This window comes from Ambystoma mexicanum, chromosome 1p (assembly GCF_040938575.1).
Source record: "Ambystoma mexicanum isolate Mex_15411 chromosome 1p, UKY_AmexF1_1, whole genome shotgun sequence".
Classification (NCBI taxonomy): domain Eukaryota; kingdom Metazoa; phylum Chordata; class Amphibia; order Caudata; family Ambystomatidae; genus Ambystoma; species Ambystoma mexicanum.
In genome coordinates this window covers 242998031-243013080 of record NC_090921.1, presented here as the reverse complement: position 1 = coordinate 243013080, position 15050 = coordinate 242998031, and the positions used below count along the sequence as shown (strand labels likewise).

The 15050-nt window shown below is 46.7% G+C and overlaps 1 protein-coding gene across 1 annotated transcript in view; it reads right to left on the bottom strand.

Moving 5' to 3' along the window:
• The window catches only part of LOC138568643 (hydroperoxide isomerase ALOXE3-like), a 185342-nt gene extending 171214 nt beyond the window's left edge, over positions 1 to 14128 (bottom strand). The window contains exon 1 of the mRNA XM_069646448.1: positions 13959 to 14128. Coding sequence (XP_069502549.1) covers positions 13959 to 14105 — 147 coding nt within the window. The 5' untranslated portion in view covers positions 14106 to 14128. The remainder of the gene's footprint in view (positions 1 to 13958) is intronic.
• Positions 14129 to 15050: the final 922 nt, after the last annotated feature.

The window sequence follows — 15050 nt, the reverse complement described above, 5'->3', positions numbered from 1 at the left end:
TTTCTCCTGGAGTGATAGGAGTGGAAACCTGCTTGTAGGGGGGTCTCAAAGGCTGTGGATGTTCGTGGAAAGATAGCTGAACACAACCCTTTCAAGACTTAGGGTGAACGTAAACTGGCAGGTTTGGGCCAGTACCTTTTTTTGAGAGGGAGGGCTCTGGTTCTTCTGAAAACAGAGGGAAAGCAATTGGAGTTGAAGGACAGGTGAAGAGTTTAGCAATGTGAGGGGGGTCACTAGAGAGGCAATAGGCTTGACTAGCTGAGGAGCAAGAGGGCCTGACTGAGCACAAGAGGGGTTAGCCTTCATCAGTAGAGATAGCACCTCATCAGTATTGTTACTAAAGTGGGAGATGGAGGCAGTGGATGACTAGGCAGAGTAAAATGTAGAGTATTAGGAAGGTCAGGAGAGACTAAATTGACATGTTTGCAGTAAAGTATTCAGCTATGTAATTAGCTGAGAGAGTGGAGAGTATAGTCCTGGACTAGGAGTGAGGTAGGTAGTGCCAAGAGCAGATCTTGGAGTTGCAGCACAGCATGAACGCAAATCTATTTCTCGCATGGTTTGCTTTGCACATCCAGTGAGCCACTGGGCATGTGATGAAAAGGGTGTGTCTCGGTGACTTCTGCCACCAATCCTACCTGTATCACAGGTACACTGTAGATACCTGCCTGCATCACAGGTACACTTGAGATAGATGCAAGGTGAGCATTTACATGATGTTTCCCTCTGGCTTTTTGTTGCTACAAACAAATGAGGGATAGCTCTGGGGCAACAACTTGTTTTGGGAACAAGGGGATGCAGTACAACATGGATTCAGTTCCTGTTCCAGTGTTTAGTATCTGGAGGATAATGAACTTAAGAAAATAAAGGGCCTTTTCTAGAGGCGATAGAGCTGCTGCAGTTTACATGAAAGAAAATACCCGAATGTGACCTGCAAAACATCCTTCCCCTCCATGTCCTATCTAACAAAAAAAAAATGTGGATTACCACGAATAAGCAAAACAGAAGGGTGATGGCTGCAAAGAGACTGAACAATTAAAAAATAAAAGTATTAAAGATGACGGACTTGAAAGTGCATGATTTTAGAGGGCATAAGCCACCACTTTAAAGAAATAGCAGGGGTGTGGGGGCAGTGGTACTTGGGGTGACTAGGCAGTGTCCACAGGAATCTACATCTTTGTGCGATGCAGTTAAAGATGGTGAGAGGGTACTGGGCAGTTGGGTAAGGGTGTGCAAGATGTATGACATGGCGGAGAGTGCACCAGACTTCAAGAGTTGAGGTGCACTGGTCTGGAAAGTCGAAGGTTGGTGGATGGTACTGCAGACTTAAGGTATGGTAGAAGCGTGCAGAGGACTTGAGATTTAAGGTGTTTAAGGGCCACTGGGGATGCGGGGGAGGGTGCTAGAGATTTAAGATACTTTAGGCTCCAGACGTAGAAGAGGGTGTAAAATGTAAGAGGTTAGCAGCAGGTAACCGACTCGCAGACCTGGGATTTTAGAAGGGTTTGAGGTGTGTGCTTGAGGCTCAATGTTATGGAGGCTGGTACTTGAGGCTGTACGAGTGACAGATGTCGGGAGATTTAATGTGTTGTAAGAGTTCACATGCATTGAACGCAAATATAAGATGGAGGAGGGAAATTGAGACTCGCACTGTTAGGGTGTTGGAGGGTACTGGACACAGGTTGCTAGTTTGTTGGAGGGTAAATTGGAGAATTCTGGAGACTTAAGTTCCTGGAGTGTGGCACTGTAACATGACGGTGTTGGAGCAAGTCATTGCAGGTGTAAGGTGTGGAGGTGTGAAAGAAGTTCATACAAAATCTGGCCACCCTGTCTGAGCCACTCCAGAACGAGTTTACAAGCTGACTGCTCAGGAGTAAAGTGCTTTCGAAGACATCAAGAGCGTCATTACTGGTGACACCATGGATTTCTTCTATCCTGAAAGAGGTCAGAAATTGTGGATGCCAGCCTGTAGGTCTGGGGCGGTTCATCCAGATATTGGTGGGTCTGCTCGCCCCATAGCATTTGCAAGTAACGCCCCATGTGAGAATGAGCAATGATACTTGCAAATTGAACACGAGGCATTGGCGGTGCTCTGGGGCTGTAAACATTTCAACGTCTGAGTCTATGGGAAATCTGATTGTTGCAACTGATCATAAGCCCCATGTCCAGATTGTGGCCGGCTCTTCCTCCAAACCCCGGCTCAGCAACAGAAGTGGATGCTTGCCTTGCAGGAATACGACACTGAATTGATATTCTGCCCGGGAAGCACCAATGCAGCGGACTACTTGTCTCGACACCTCATAGACGTTAGGTAGAGGAAGGAGACGGAACAGTTCCTGCACATTCCAACTGCAGCCGTAACCACTTTCTCCATTTTCCATCAATCACATCACCAGTGCATCGGCTAGTGATTTGTTTCTGAATACTGCAGTCAGCGGGTGCACGCAGAGAGTGGAGAACAGTCCTAGAAAAGCTAGACAGGTGCGCACAAGAGGCAATGAAGCTGCTGAAACAAATGTGGCGCATATGGTCACAAGTCACATTCATGGATGGCCTTGTGCCGAGAGGGTAGATTATGGTGATCACAGCCAGTTTGATGCCGGAGGTGTTGGAGCTGGCTTATAAAGGTCATCAAGGGGTCGTGCATCAAGTTTAAGGCGCAGCTGCGGCTGAAGGTATGGTTTCCGGGCCTTGAAGGAAAGGTGCAGCACTATCAGCAACCGTATGTGGTGCCAAGCAGCTTTTCCCCCACCAAAAAGAACTTTGCATTGAGTTTGCTCATGAGAAATGATTTTCTGCATAAAAGTCGTCTCCTAGCTTTGGATGCTCTTGAAAATGATAAACATTCGTAAACTTCCCTAGGTAACCTCTCCCTAGTAGAGCACAATACGCAAGGAAGTCTTCCAGGGTATGCAGCATCTTCATTTCAAGATCTACAGTGCAACACTAATGCTGCCTTAGGTTTTTTTCTATGCGTATGTCATTGAATAGCTCTGCTCCTGCTGCCCTTACCTGTCCCTGCAGCCTCAGGGTCCATACCTGTAGAGGCAATCGCGGTAGTTACTGTTTTAAGCTTTTATCTAGAATCCACAGCAACTCTTGGGTATCTGGCCAAACCAGCAGGCACGGGTTACACCTCTGGGGAACGAGGAGCTAGCACATAGCGTACCAGAAGTAAAATTTACACAAGATTCAAACTAAATTTTACACAATTATAATTCTTTATTCTAGACGCATCTTTATGCTTCTTTATATACAGTAAAGGTCGCATGGGCGTGCACGTACGTCACAAGGTGGCCTGGAGACCAGATGTAGTACCTGGGATCTGTTGGTGCCAAGGTAACCAGCATCTTCAAGGCTGCAGGCAGTAGGTAAATAAGCAGCTCCCATAAATGTTTCTCTCTTCAGTGTATGTGCATAAATCTTTGTTAAAATCTCATGCCATTACCGACGGCTCATGAAAAGGGGCAGGTCACCCCATGAAATGCTTCCTCCAAATCCGTCTGCTGACCAGGTATTACACAACAGATTGCGTCCGCTGCTGTGGGTATCTAGTCTGGGGTGGTGGGGGGGGGCGGGGGCGTGGTATTGGTAAAATATTCCAAGTAACCAAGAATAGTTGATGGTAACCTGTGTTGTGTTGCTGAGTGGGTGCAAGGGTGGTTGCACATGCGTGTTTTGTTATGTTGGTGTTGTGGGGTTGCCATTTTAAGTTCGGCTAGTAGGTGGCGCTGAAAATGCCATCTTTAAGCTGAAACTATATAAGAGCTTTAACATAAGGGATTCAAATAGGGTCCTTGAAAGAGGTTCTCTTATGCTTTTCAATGCATATGACAGAAGGATGGATGTGTTTGGCCATGTGTCCCCACCCATTTAACACCATCCCCAAGTCTATGATTTTCCTCCCATTGCCACCCATCTACACCTAAAACCACACCGCTTTTTGCATGTGCTGGATTAGTCGGACATTTTTACTTCCAAAATGGCAGCCACCACGCGTTAATGCTCATAAAATGTTGACTAGTTTGAGGCTTTAAAAAGAATTTACTACATCATATTTAATTTTGTATTCAAAACATACTGTTAGATAGGTTTCGCTGAAAATGTCCATATACTGATCCGTGTGCGTTGCTCTAGTGTTTGGTGATGTGCAGTTAATGTCTTTGGGTTTGCAGTATGTGCTTTTTCCTTCACAAAGCAGCCATTTTCTTTCATCGCATCATGGTGATCAGCAACCTCTAGTGCGCACACAGGGTAGGTGGCCCTAGGACTTCAGCTCTCCTTGGGGTGGTAGAAGGAGGCTCTTTGCCTGCAGAACGCTCTGAGCGGTTACATAGCCCTGTGCATGATGTAGTTGTTGCTGCAGCTGGAAGGAACTGAAGAGACCCGGTTCAGTAGAGGTCTAGAGTTGTCCAGCTCTCGCTGGCCTGTTTCAGATGCACCAGTCTCAATATTACAATGCACCCGGCCCTTGATCTAGTGTTCTAGCGGTACGATGATGACCAGGCACAGTGTCATGTTCTTCCAAGGCAAACATCTGATCTCGATTTTGGGGTCATCCTTCAGGCAGAACCCCCACTGAGGGCCTCGTATCCCCTCGTAGCCAGGCCACAGTAAGCTTCATCTGAACATGGGCATGTATCGCCTGTGGGCCTCACACCAACTTCTCATGCCATCTTCATAGCGCTTGTACCAGCCAGGTGTGATCTGGAAACACCACATGTTTGTTACAACCGTAGACCGCACCCTCCCCCCCCGCCTGTGTTGTACATCAACTGTTGGTCTTTGTAATTTAGTACCTTAGCCATTATCGTGCATGGGGGGGGGGGGATCTTCTGGTATGTGCTCTATGGTCCGTCTACCATAAAGCCCTGTGAAAGTGTGCTTGGGACCACCGATGCAACATGATTTCCACATAGTTGTGGGGGGGGGGGGGGTCATCTCCCTCTTCACCTTCTGAAGTCTAATCTGCACGTTATGCCTCCTAGTCCTGCTTTCAGTCAGATTTCCAGGAATCGGGTATGATCCTGAAGCTTTCATTTGATCCTGCAGTGCAGTAGTCTATGGAGCCATTTCTGCTATTTTCTTACCATGTTCTGTTACCGTTTCAAAGAGACTGCGGAGGTCCTGGTGTTAGACATGTCCACTCCAACTTCATCCACTTTTGCCTCCAACAATGTATGCAATGCAGCTATTGAATCCAGCACTGCTCGCTCGGATCCACCTTGCTGTGCAATAGGTTCCTCTTGCCTCTGACTTGCTTACAGCAAATTAGATTTCCTGGGGGTCACGCCTGCTTGCACAAACCTGTACATTTTTGTTTATGTACAGCATGCATGCTGCGTGTAGTGCAGCTCTCTCAATGTGAATTGTTCAGGTGACCCTCCAGATACCCAGTAAGGTCAACACTGGGACTGCTAAAGGCAATTAGCCTAGATGCTTCGCTTGCTGCACTAATTTTCATTGGTGGCATCCCCAGTTAATTGAGCAACGACCATCCCAATTAACCGTCTGGATACCATACACTTACGGAACAGGCAAGTGGGTAGAGTCATACCTCATCACAGTGGCTTCCATACAGCCTGTGTGTATGTTAGGCAGAATCACCTGCAGTACCCTTGGGGAACGCTACAGGCAATTAGGACTAAGAGTGTAAGCACAATGTCACCTTTGTTACACGCCTGTACTAAACAGTAAAGTGGTAGCGATGGCTGAGCAGGCAGACATCTCAAGAGTTGAGTGAGCAGTAGAACAAGTAACACAGGACCAACAAATACAGTGATTCAAATATACACTTACTCAAGGTTTCTTGGAAAAATAATACACATTTATTTACTCAGAAAACATTACACTAGCATAAGCAGCTCAATATCACACTAACAACAAAAATACAACTGGTAAGTAAGTTTAGCTCCAAAATGAAGTGGGAGCAAAATGGCACTTCAGATACTTAAGGGGTAATAAGACATGGTTATAAGAATAGACAGCCCAATACATTCATAGGTAGGGCAAAGGATTTCAGTTAAATACAACCAGCAATTCTTCTCAATAGGCCTGGACCAAAGTCAATGGTTCAGAGTCTTTTGTATAGGAAAGCACAGTAACGGTTACGTCTTTGCCACAGAGATTAGAAAAATCTGGCTAGGCGAAAAGTGTGACGAATGGTAAGGGAAAGAAACTTTCGTAGTTGATTAATTTCACACAGTGGCCGAAAAGATTTCCAGACCACGTTTGCACAGTACCTTGTTAATGAAGAGCTGTAGCTGAGGCAGTTCAAGCAGATCTCGCTGTTCCGGAGATTCAATCGTGGGTACAAGGAGGTTCCTGCACTGCCCAAGGATGAGGCCAAAAGCTTTAGCATGATGTCGGTTTAAGGCACTCGTACCTTAAACCGACATCATGCTAAAGTCCACGAGCTGGTCTCCTTCCCATCCAGTTTGCAACAGCACTTTGATGAAAATTCGACCAGATGGGGACAGTGTCCAGGTGGCTTGTGAGTTGTTTGTTCCCAGAAAACTCAAGGGAAGATGTTAACCTTGAAGGGTGTCTGTCGATGGAGTTTCAGGCAATTCGGACCTGCAGCAGAGCTTCACCGGTCGTCCAGGAGTTGCAGCAGTCCTCTTCCATCAGCGCGTCTTCGGTTCTTTCCTTCCAGTGGCTGACTCTACTTTCCAAGTCCCAGAGACTTGGCTTTTAAACAGTTTTCCCCCATTCATTCCAGCCTAGCTGCCACTTAGCCAGCACGGTGGCTGTCCTTGCCAGAAAGTCAGCCACCCAATCACGCCAGAGTGCATTTTGGTCTCCTAGGAGACTAAGCAAAGGGCATCTCCCTCCCTCATCCTCTCCACCCCAGACAACCTATCGGCAGAGGAGGGCTTCAGCACTGAAGCCCGCCAAAGGCCAATGAACAAGGAACCAAACCTGGTTTGGCGTGCAGAGACAAACACAAGGACCTTTCATAAAAGATGACCCGAGTCGGTTTCTACAGACATGGCTGACCCGATTTTTAGTGGTCGGGAAAAATCATACTAGTTTGATCTAAACCACTGCCACCAGCCATTTAAAGTAGGAAAGGTTAACATTTTACTGTTACATGAGTGTTTTGACTCAGGGGAAGCTAGGCAACCCCTCCAGCACTCTGGTGTGCTGGGTCAGTAAATTTAAAACGACTAGTAAAGTCAATTTAATATTACATGCTCTGGGAGACGGTAGTCAGTCCCAGAGAAGGTGTTTAAACCTTGGGAAGTCTGAAAGACAACCCTGTGCAACTGCATTGAATGTGCTGTTTGACACAGAAAAAGATGCCTATGAAGTCCATAACCAAATAACACAAAAGTAAATCAAAATACACGGAAGAGTGGGAAAAAAAGGCTCACTCTTCCCAGGTTAAAAATGTTTTTAAACAATCATCAAATCCTAGAAATCCAGCAAAGTTGCTGGGGGACTAAAAGGTAAGGGAAAATAGCGGTAATGGAAATTAGCACATATTGAGAATTCTCCCCAACAGTGTAGGGCTGCAGCTGACAGCCACCCATCCCTCCGTCTGCAAGAAACCCTTCTCTGCGTCAGCACCGCATACATGTATCAAGCTGCTAGGGTGGCCATTTTAGGTCCTATGATGTTCTGTTACAGACTTACTAGGCGGCCCGCTGTACAACATCAAGACCGTAGTCTGCTCTACCGATTCCCCTCTTCCCCTTTATCGCCATTAACTCCCGGATCATGGGCTTCTTTCGAGCCAAGCGCCACTCCATCCAGTCACTGGCTTCCAAGCCACGCCCCATTCTCTCATTCCACTCATGACGGTATTCACACAAACCCACATCACACAGCCATGCTAACAAGGATTAAGTTACACACACAACTGTTTAACAGTTCAGTTGAAGGAAACCTATATCAGGATATTCACCCACCAACCTCTGCTCACCTGCGTCGCCTCCAGTCCTTTAAAAAAACACCATCACCACGTGTTACATTAAATGTAGCCCTCAGAGCCTAAACATTACCAAATGCTGTGGTATGCACATTTAAAGAAAAATAGCTCAATAGGTGAAGATGCTGGAATGTATTTGTGATCTGCATGTCACAGGTTGACTACTCAACCTTTCATCCCCCAACAGGCAACATTAAATTATTTTTCAGCAAGTGACTGTAATTCTGAGTGTTTACTTATGTAAAGTGCTTTGGCAAAAGCACAAGTAACAGATTAGCATCAATAAATCCATGCTTAGGCTCAGAATAATGGCAGCTGTGTAAACTTTAAACATGCTTTTATAAAAGAAAAAAAATCATATCCATGTATCTCTTTGCTTACTTGGGTATGAATCTTGCTTAAACCGACATTTCTAAAGCTGAAATGTCTGGGGTATGAATGCATAGGAAGTTACATGATGGCACCTTCGCTCAGCTTGATGGGAACAGAAATTTTACTCATTAACATGCCAATGCCCTCTTCTGCCACCTACCCTATCTGGTGGCCTGGAACCACTTGCGAAATGCATCATGCGATACTGTATAATAAAATAAAAGGCAAGATTTATGTTTTGTCTGAAGCAGTCCTACCCGCTTCGCCCATCACTGCTAGAGGGGGCGGTCACATTACGTATAAACAAGACTACAAGTTAATCTTCCAGGCGAACAAAACGTGTATTTCACCAATGATAACATACAATTAGCTGTAGAAAAAGTCCAAGACAGGGATACCACCAACAGCATACACTAAGAAAATATATGCAAGTACTATTTCTCTAACAAAATTACTTGGTATGTATTATAATATTCTTCATGCACGTTTTAAACATGGACTTCAATTTACTTTATTTTATGATCCCATGTCTACTTTGAATCGTGCTGCACGTTAATTGCATTACTCCATCAACATTATATACACGAGTAAAAAAGTGGAATCCAAGACAATGAGGAGCAGATACACCTGCATGTACCATGTTGATTTTTACGCCTGTTACAACATTTTATTTCCTATTAATATAAATTATGTTGAAAAACACCCAAATATATTTACACTCTGAAAAGGTCTTACTTCACGCACATTAGCCCGTGTACACAGGGTTTTCAACTAGTACAAAATACCTCCTCTGGTCATACTACTTGGATAAGGCTGTTGGTGAGGGCATGGAGTCAGGGGGTTTTGGGGTGACTGACAGGAATCATACAGGAAACAGGCTGTTCAGGGCATTCAAGCAAGCTGCATTCAGGTGTGGGGGGGGGCGATCTCTGCAGAGCTCAGTAGAGGAAAGGGTGCAATGGGAACTACAGTCACATTTGCAGCCAGTCATTGCACTTCCTTGTTGCTGCTGGGGGCATGATAAGGTGCCAATGGCTGATGCGGAGTTGAAACCCCCTGTAACTTGAGCGATAACCCTTGCATATTGTATGGTAAGAACACGTGTAAAGCGCAAAGGCATCTTGGTGCTCCAAGCAGGAAGGTGAAAAAGAATTTAGAAGAGTTAAGTCTTCAGTGCCTTACAGAAGGCAAAGTGGCTAATCATGGATCAGAGAAACCGTGGCAGGAAATTCCAGAGGCCACCCAAGAAAAAGAGCATCCCCCATTCAGACTATTTAACCACAGGGATGGGGATTAGGCAGGCATCGGCGGAGCACAGTGCCCGGCCTGGGATGTAGGGACAACATTTTGCTTGCAAGTATTCAGCACCTTCTCTATAAAAAGCACAAAGGACAAGGCAAAGGGCTTTGAAGCTGGATGCGCTGGGGTAGCGGGAGCCAGTTAAGACTCCAAATATGGGTCGAGCGGGGAGCGTGTGAACTGGCAAGCAGAGTTATGAAGGACCTGGAGACGCTGAACAATGTAGGGAGGTTGTGCAAGAAATAGGGGGAATTGCAGAGGTGACAAGGGCAGAGACTACTGGAGCATGGAGATAGGGAAAAGGGAAGAACACACAGAAGTAGTTTAGTTGAAAGCAGATCCGCTGACAAATAGCCAACTTGCGGCTCCATCGAGAGGGAGGAAGAAAGTTAAACTCCATGTCCTTGACTATGGAAACCAAAGGGGGGGCAACCACCAACCCCTTGGTCCTTCTGCCATTCAACTTGATCCAGTTACAAATCCATTCCCCACGGCTTCCAGAGCAGACAAGGAACCTGGATGCCGACTTAGGGTTTGAAAGAACAAGGCGGACCAGGATCTGAGTATTGTCGGAATAAGAATAACAGGAATCCGTGGGAACAGATACATTTGGTCAGAGGTTGAATGTAGGTGTTAAGACTAGGGAGATGGCAGAGCCTTGGGTACCACCACACACGAGTACCGCTGCCTGAGAAATTAAATGAAAGGACGAAGAAAGTTTGGTAGCGATCCGATAGAAAAAGGATAACCAGGACAGTGCCCAAGAGTCGAGCCGTTGCTAGGTGATCCAACAGGACCCCATTATCAATGGTATCAAAGGCAGCTGAAAGGTCGAGCAACAGCAAGTTGCTTATTCCACTCTTATCATGGGTCCGCGCCAGATCGTCCACAACAGACCAGAATACTCTTGGTCCCCAGTCCAGGATGGAAACCAGATTGGAAAAAGGATTCTTCAAGAAAAGCAGTGAGTAATGGACAGACCAGACATTCCAAAAACTTCATAGGTAAAGGGATAGGAGAAATAGAACATAGGTTAGCTGGAACCAAGGGGTACACTGATGTTTTTCTCAGCAGGGTACTAGTAGCATGCTTGAGAGAGGAAGTGATGACCCCAGTGTGAAACAAGGCGTTCCCAGCTTTGGTCAACATGAATGAGCTGGGGCAGGATCTCCTTATTTATACAGAGCATGAATAGATCCCGGGGAAGCAGACTGAGAACCGCCACCGAGACATCTTGAGGTGAGAACGTGGAAAAGGTGGACCAAGAACCAGTGGGAGTTGACAAAGTAAAAAAAGGTGGCAAGATGAAGGGTAACTGAGTGGAGGGGGGGGTTAATATTAGACCCGATCTTGTGAATTTTGTCCACAAACAAGAAGGATAGGTAATTAAAAGGTCCTGCATCGGTGGAACCGGAACATGAGGAGCAGAGGAGAGACCCTGAACAAGTTAAAACTCATCGGAGCGTTTAATGAGGTCTCAATGAGAGGCATAGTAGGTATGTTTGGTACTAATAGCACAATGGTAAGGAGCTGTGAACCGTGATAGGGCTAGTTTGGTAATCAGGGCATAGGAGAGCCTCATTTCTTCTCCGACTGTCGACGCTTTCAAAAGAGCGCTCGAAGCTAATCAGTAAATCATTGCCGAGTTGGGGCAGGACGACGATCTAGACATTGCACATCATTAAAAGACAGGTCAGGGCCAGTGGGGCAGTTAACTAAAATAAAAGGAAGCAGAAGGCAGAGATACGGAAAAATGGACTAGCAGGGTCTCCATTTTAATCTGATTAATGGGAAGCAAGAAGCCTGCAGAGTATAAGAGAAATGTACCATGTATAAATAGCACCAAGATGCCCTAGGGCACGTTACAAATGCAAATACTTAAATAGGGGGATCTGAAGATAATAGCAATACCACCCCTAACCCGAGGAGGGGGGCTGTCAACATGAAACATTTTAAAGTCTGCAGGAAGCAAGTTTGCCAGATGCCTGGCCAAGCCACGTCTGACACAGGTAAAGTCAGATCGGTCAGCTCGTGGCAACAGGCAGCATGGGCAACCAGGGACCGGCATTTCAGGGAGGCGTGGGAAGAGGGAACAGTGACACCATCTCCTGAATCACACATGCCTCTGGAAGTGCCATGGCCAGAGGTGCAACCAAAAGCATTTGGTTGTTTGTGAAGAAATTATGGTGGGGAAATTGGCTGGGTTGACGGGCACAGGCAGGCGCAAGCCCGCTGCACCTGATAAGAGGCTGGCCTACATGCACATGATATTGCATAGGCCAATCCTCTAGACCCCGGGACAAGCAGCCACAGAAGAAAGACTGCCGCCGGGTGAGTGCAGGGAATAGAATTGAAGGAAAGCCACCGGAACAAGCACGGGGGCTATGGGGACCAGGCAACCTCCCTTCGCAATTTACGGTTTACAAAGAAAGCAGAAAATAAAATGAAAAACGAGAGCAGATGGTAAATATAATTGACCAAGTAGTGCAAGCAAAAATGCAAAAAGTTGGTGCCCAGTCACCCTCTGCGGCCCAAAGTAACGTACCATGAAAGGAAAGTAATAAAATGTATGTAAGATAAGAAACAGTAAAACAATTAGTGACTGCTAAAATCACAATATGCGGGAGCAGCAAGGGCGAATCAATACCTACCTGCAAGGTGAGCAGCAGCCGGGAGAACTGACTGAAGTTCTCTGGTCTGAAGTTCAGACATAAGTATTAACGGTTGCACTCTGACATGATGGGGCAATGGGGCCCCCTGTGAGGCCCCTTACTTGTAATGGTTCTTACATGTCGCTTGCACTAGCACTGTTGCGAAGTCTCACTAGGTCACTACCATGCAAGAAGGTTGGCGATTGCGCAGCACTAGTGTATCTGTTATTTGAACAGGATCATCAATTTCAAACAGAAATGACTTACAATAACCCATTCACAGATGGCGAAAGCATTCCCAGAAAGGGAATAGCACAAAGAAGAGAACAAGTCATGAGCCAGTTTGTGATGGTGTTTAAAGAATTGACACTATGGACAAAAACCTCAACAAAACGTATACAGTAGTACTAGCTCAACATAAAAATATTAAGCGTCAACGAAAGCAGTGCTGGAGTCAGGTAGGGAGGACGGGGAGATCGCCCTCTTTAGCAAGAAAGTGAAGAATAAGCCAAGCTTTGAAGAGAGCCACAGTTGGGTTGGCTTTGATTGTTCTCAGTAATGTGTTCCAGTGGAGTCAGGCAAGAAGGGAATAAGATCAGGAATGAGAGGAAGAAGAGTATGGGATTGTGGAAGGGAGGGGCGTATGCGATAGGGACATCGAGTGCAGAGGAGATCTGATTGAATGAGATGGTGAGTTACCTGAGATACAATCAGGCGGGTGCTTTGGAGCAAGACCATTGATAGCTTTATAGACTACAATAAGGAACTTGAAAAGAAAGCATTCCTGGTAGGGATGAATAGTTGCAGGTCGCTTTCAGAGGACCACAAGATTTCAAGCCTTGGGTGAGAGTATGTAGGTCAGGTGTGAAGGATCTAGGAGAGGGGAGAGAAAGCATATAGGTTCTGTGCCGGAAGGACAAAAGTAAAAGCAATATGGAGGGTATGTGGGTTGTGCTATGTTATAAATTAGTTTGCGTTTGGCTTTGAGTAAAAACCCTTTGGGGAAAAGAACTTGGACCCAAAAGGGCTTGAGTTCTTCAAAAAGAAAAAAAAAAAATGGGTAGCACCAAGAACCAGACGGATGCCCGATTGGCAGCGGGAATGTGGCTGACTGCACCCCATAGTCTAAGAAGGCCGGTTTAGAGACTGAGCAGAAACGACCAGGGCTGGCAAGTGGATTTTTAGAGTTAGAAAATCTAACCATTACGTTTTGGAGTAGATGGTAAAGCGGAAACGGAACTAGAGGACAGAGGGAAGGGTTGAGAAAGAAAGGAGAGAACAGGAGGAAAGATACTAGGTAAAAAGAGACCGAAGGGGGCGGGGGGCACTTAAGGGCAGTAGGGGATTACCAGGAACTGGGGACGCAGAGTACAGCAGGTGCCGGGGACTGGATGACCACTGGGAGGGTGCAGGCAGCAGTCGGGAGCAGGTAGAGCCAGCTGGTATCAAACATCCTGGCGGGACTCGATCCTCCACGTGCCTCTTTTGAACTTGAAAGAGGCCATTAGAACGGTCTTCGTTTTAGGGCGCTGCAAGCTTTACCCAGTATTCATGTACCTACAAAACAACCCGCCGTTGGCATCCAACACTAAAATATCAGGACCCAAAACACTGCTATACCATGTATGTTATTCCCACAGTCAACCTTAGCGGCCTCTCCAGCCGCCTACCACACTCGCCCCCTCTCTGCACACACTACTCACCGCTCCCGGCAGGAAATCCCTGCCGTAGTTGTCCAGCACCCTCTTTTCGCCCGCCCCGAGGGCCCCCACCAGGGTGATGGAGATGTAGTCGCGTGTCCTGGCTTCCAGGAAGTTACCGGTGGCCACGGTCACTTTGTACAGAGCCATGTCCTCGAGTAGCGGAAACTGCACCGTGGAACGTCAGAGCAAGTTCTCTTCGCCGAGCTGCGAGCGGCGCTTTTAGAAACTGCGCCGTGGGTTCCCTCTCAGCTGATTGGCCCAACTCCTCCTCACACATGAGAGGTGGCTCAGGGGTCAACCTCCTCTGACGCTTTCTTCAAATCCGGATAAATAACCCCACCCCAAAACATACCAACTTTTCAGAATAAGCTGTTTCTTTCGCTTCTTTACTTAGAGCTGTTGGTACTTTCCAAAAACCTGTGTAAAAAAGTTGATTTTAAGGAGACTTGCCTATTAGACTCCAGGTGTGCGGTAAAGTACCAGTCAGGTTAATGTTAACACCCTCGGGTTCAATTAACGCAGGAGAAGGCAAGCAGTCACGACACAGGAGTGGTCTTGCCAAGTGCAGGTCGCGCATGTGTTGAGGAGGGGCTGATTTCAAAGGTCTGCTGGGGGCCCCTACCAAGACCCAGGATCATCCGTGTTCGCCCAGCACACCTGCGTGCTGGTCTTTGCATGCACGCCAGTGTCATTCATACTGCTACATGCACAGTAGCATAACTGCTGAACCCATATGCATGCATACTCTTTGCCGACCCTGTACCCTCACCCAGAATAAATTGCTCACACATTGTTTGTCAAGTGTTTGCAATAAAAGGACGTAGGTTTTTATTGTACGGATATGGTTATGGCGATAACAATAATCACGTATCATGATAGTAACATACTTTTGGGCACCGGATCTTGGAGTTACCCCCCCCCTGGGCCATGCCGCCACAAATGGGCAGGTTGGCGGCTGACCACGTCCCCCCGAAAGTATCTCCTATTGGCAACCCCTGGAGGCTAGAGTTGCTATAATTTCTCGAAAGAAATGTTCCATGCCCTGGTTTGATAGATGGGTGCCGTCGTTGTGGAAAAGGTCCGGGTCACCCA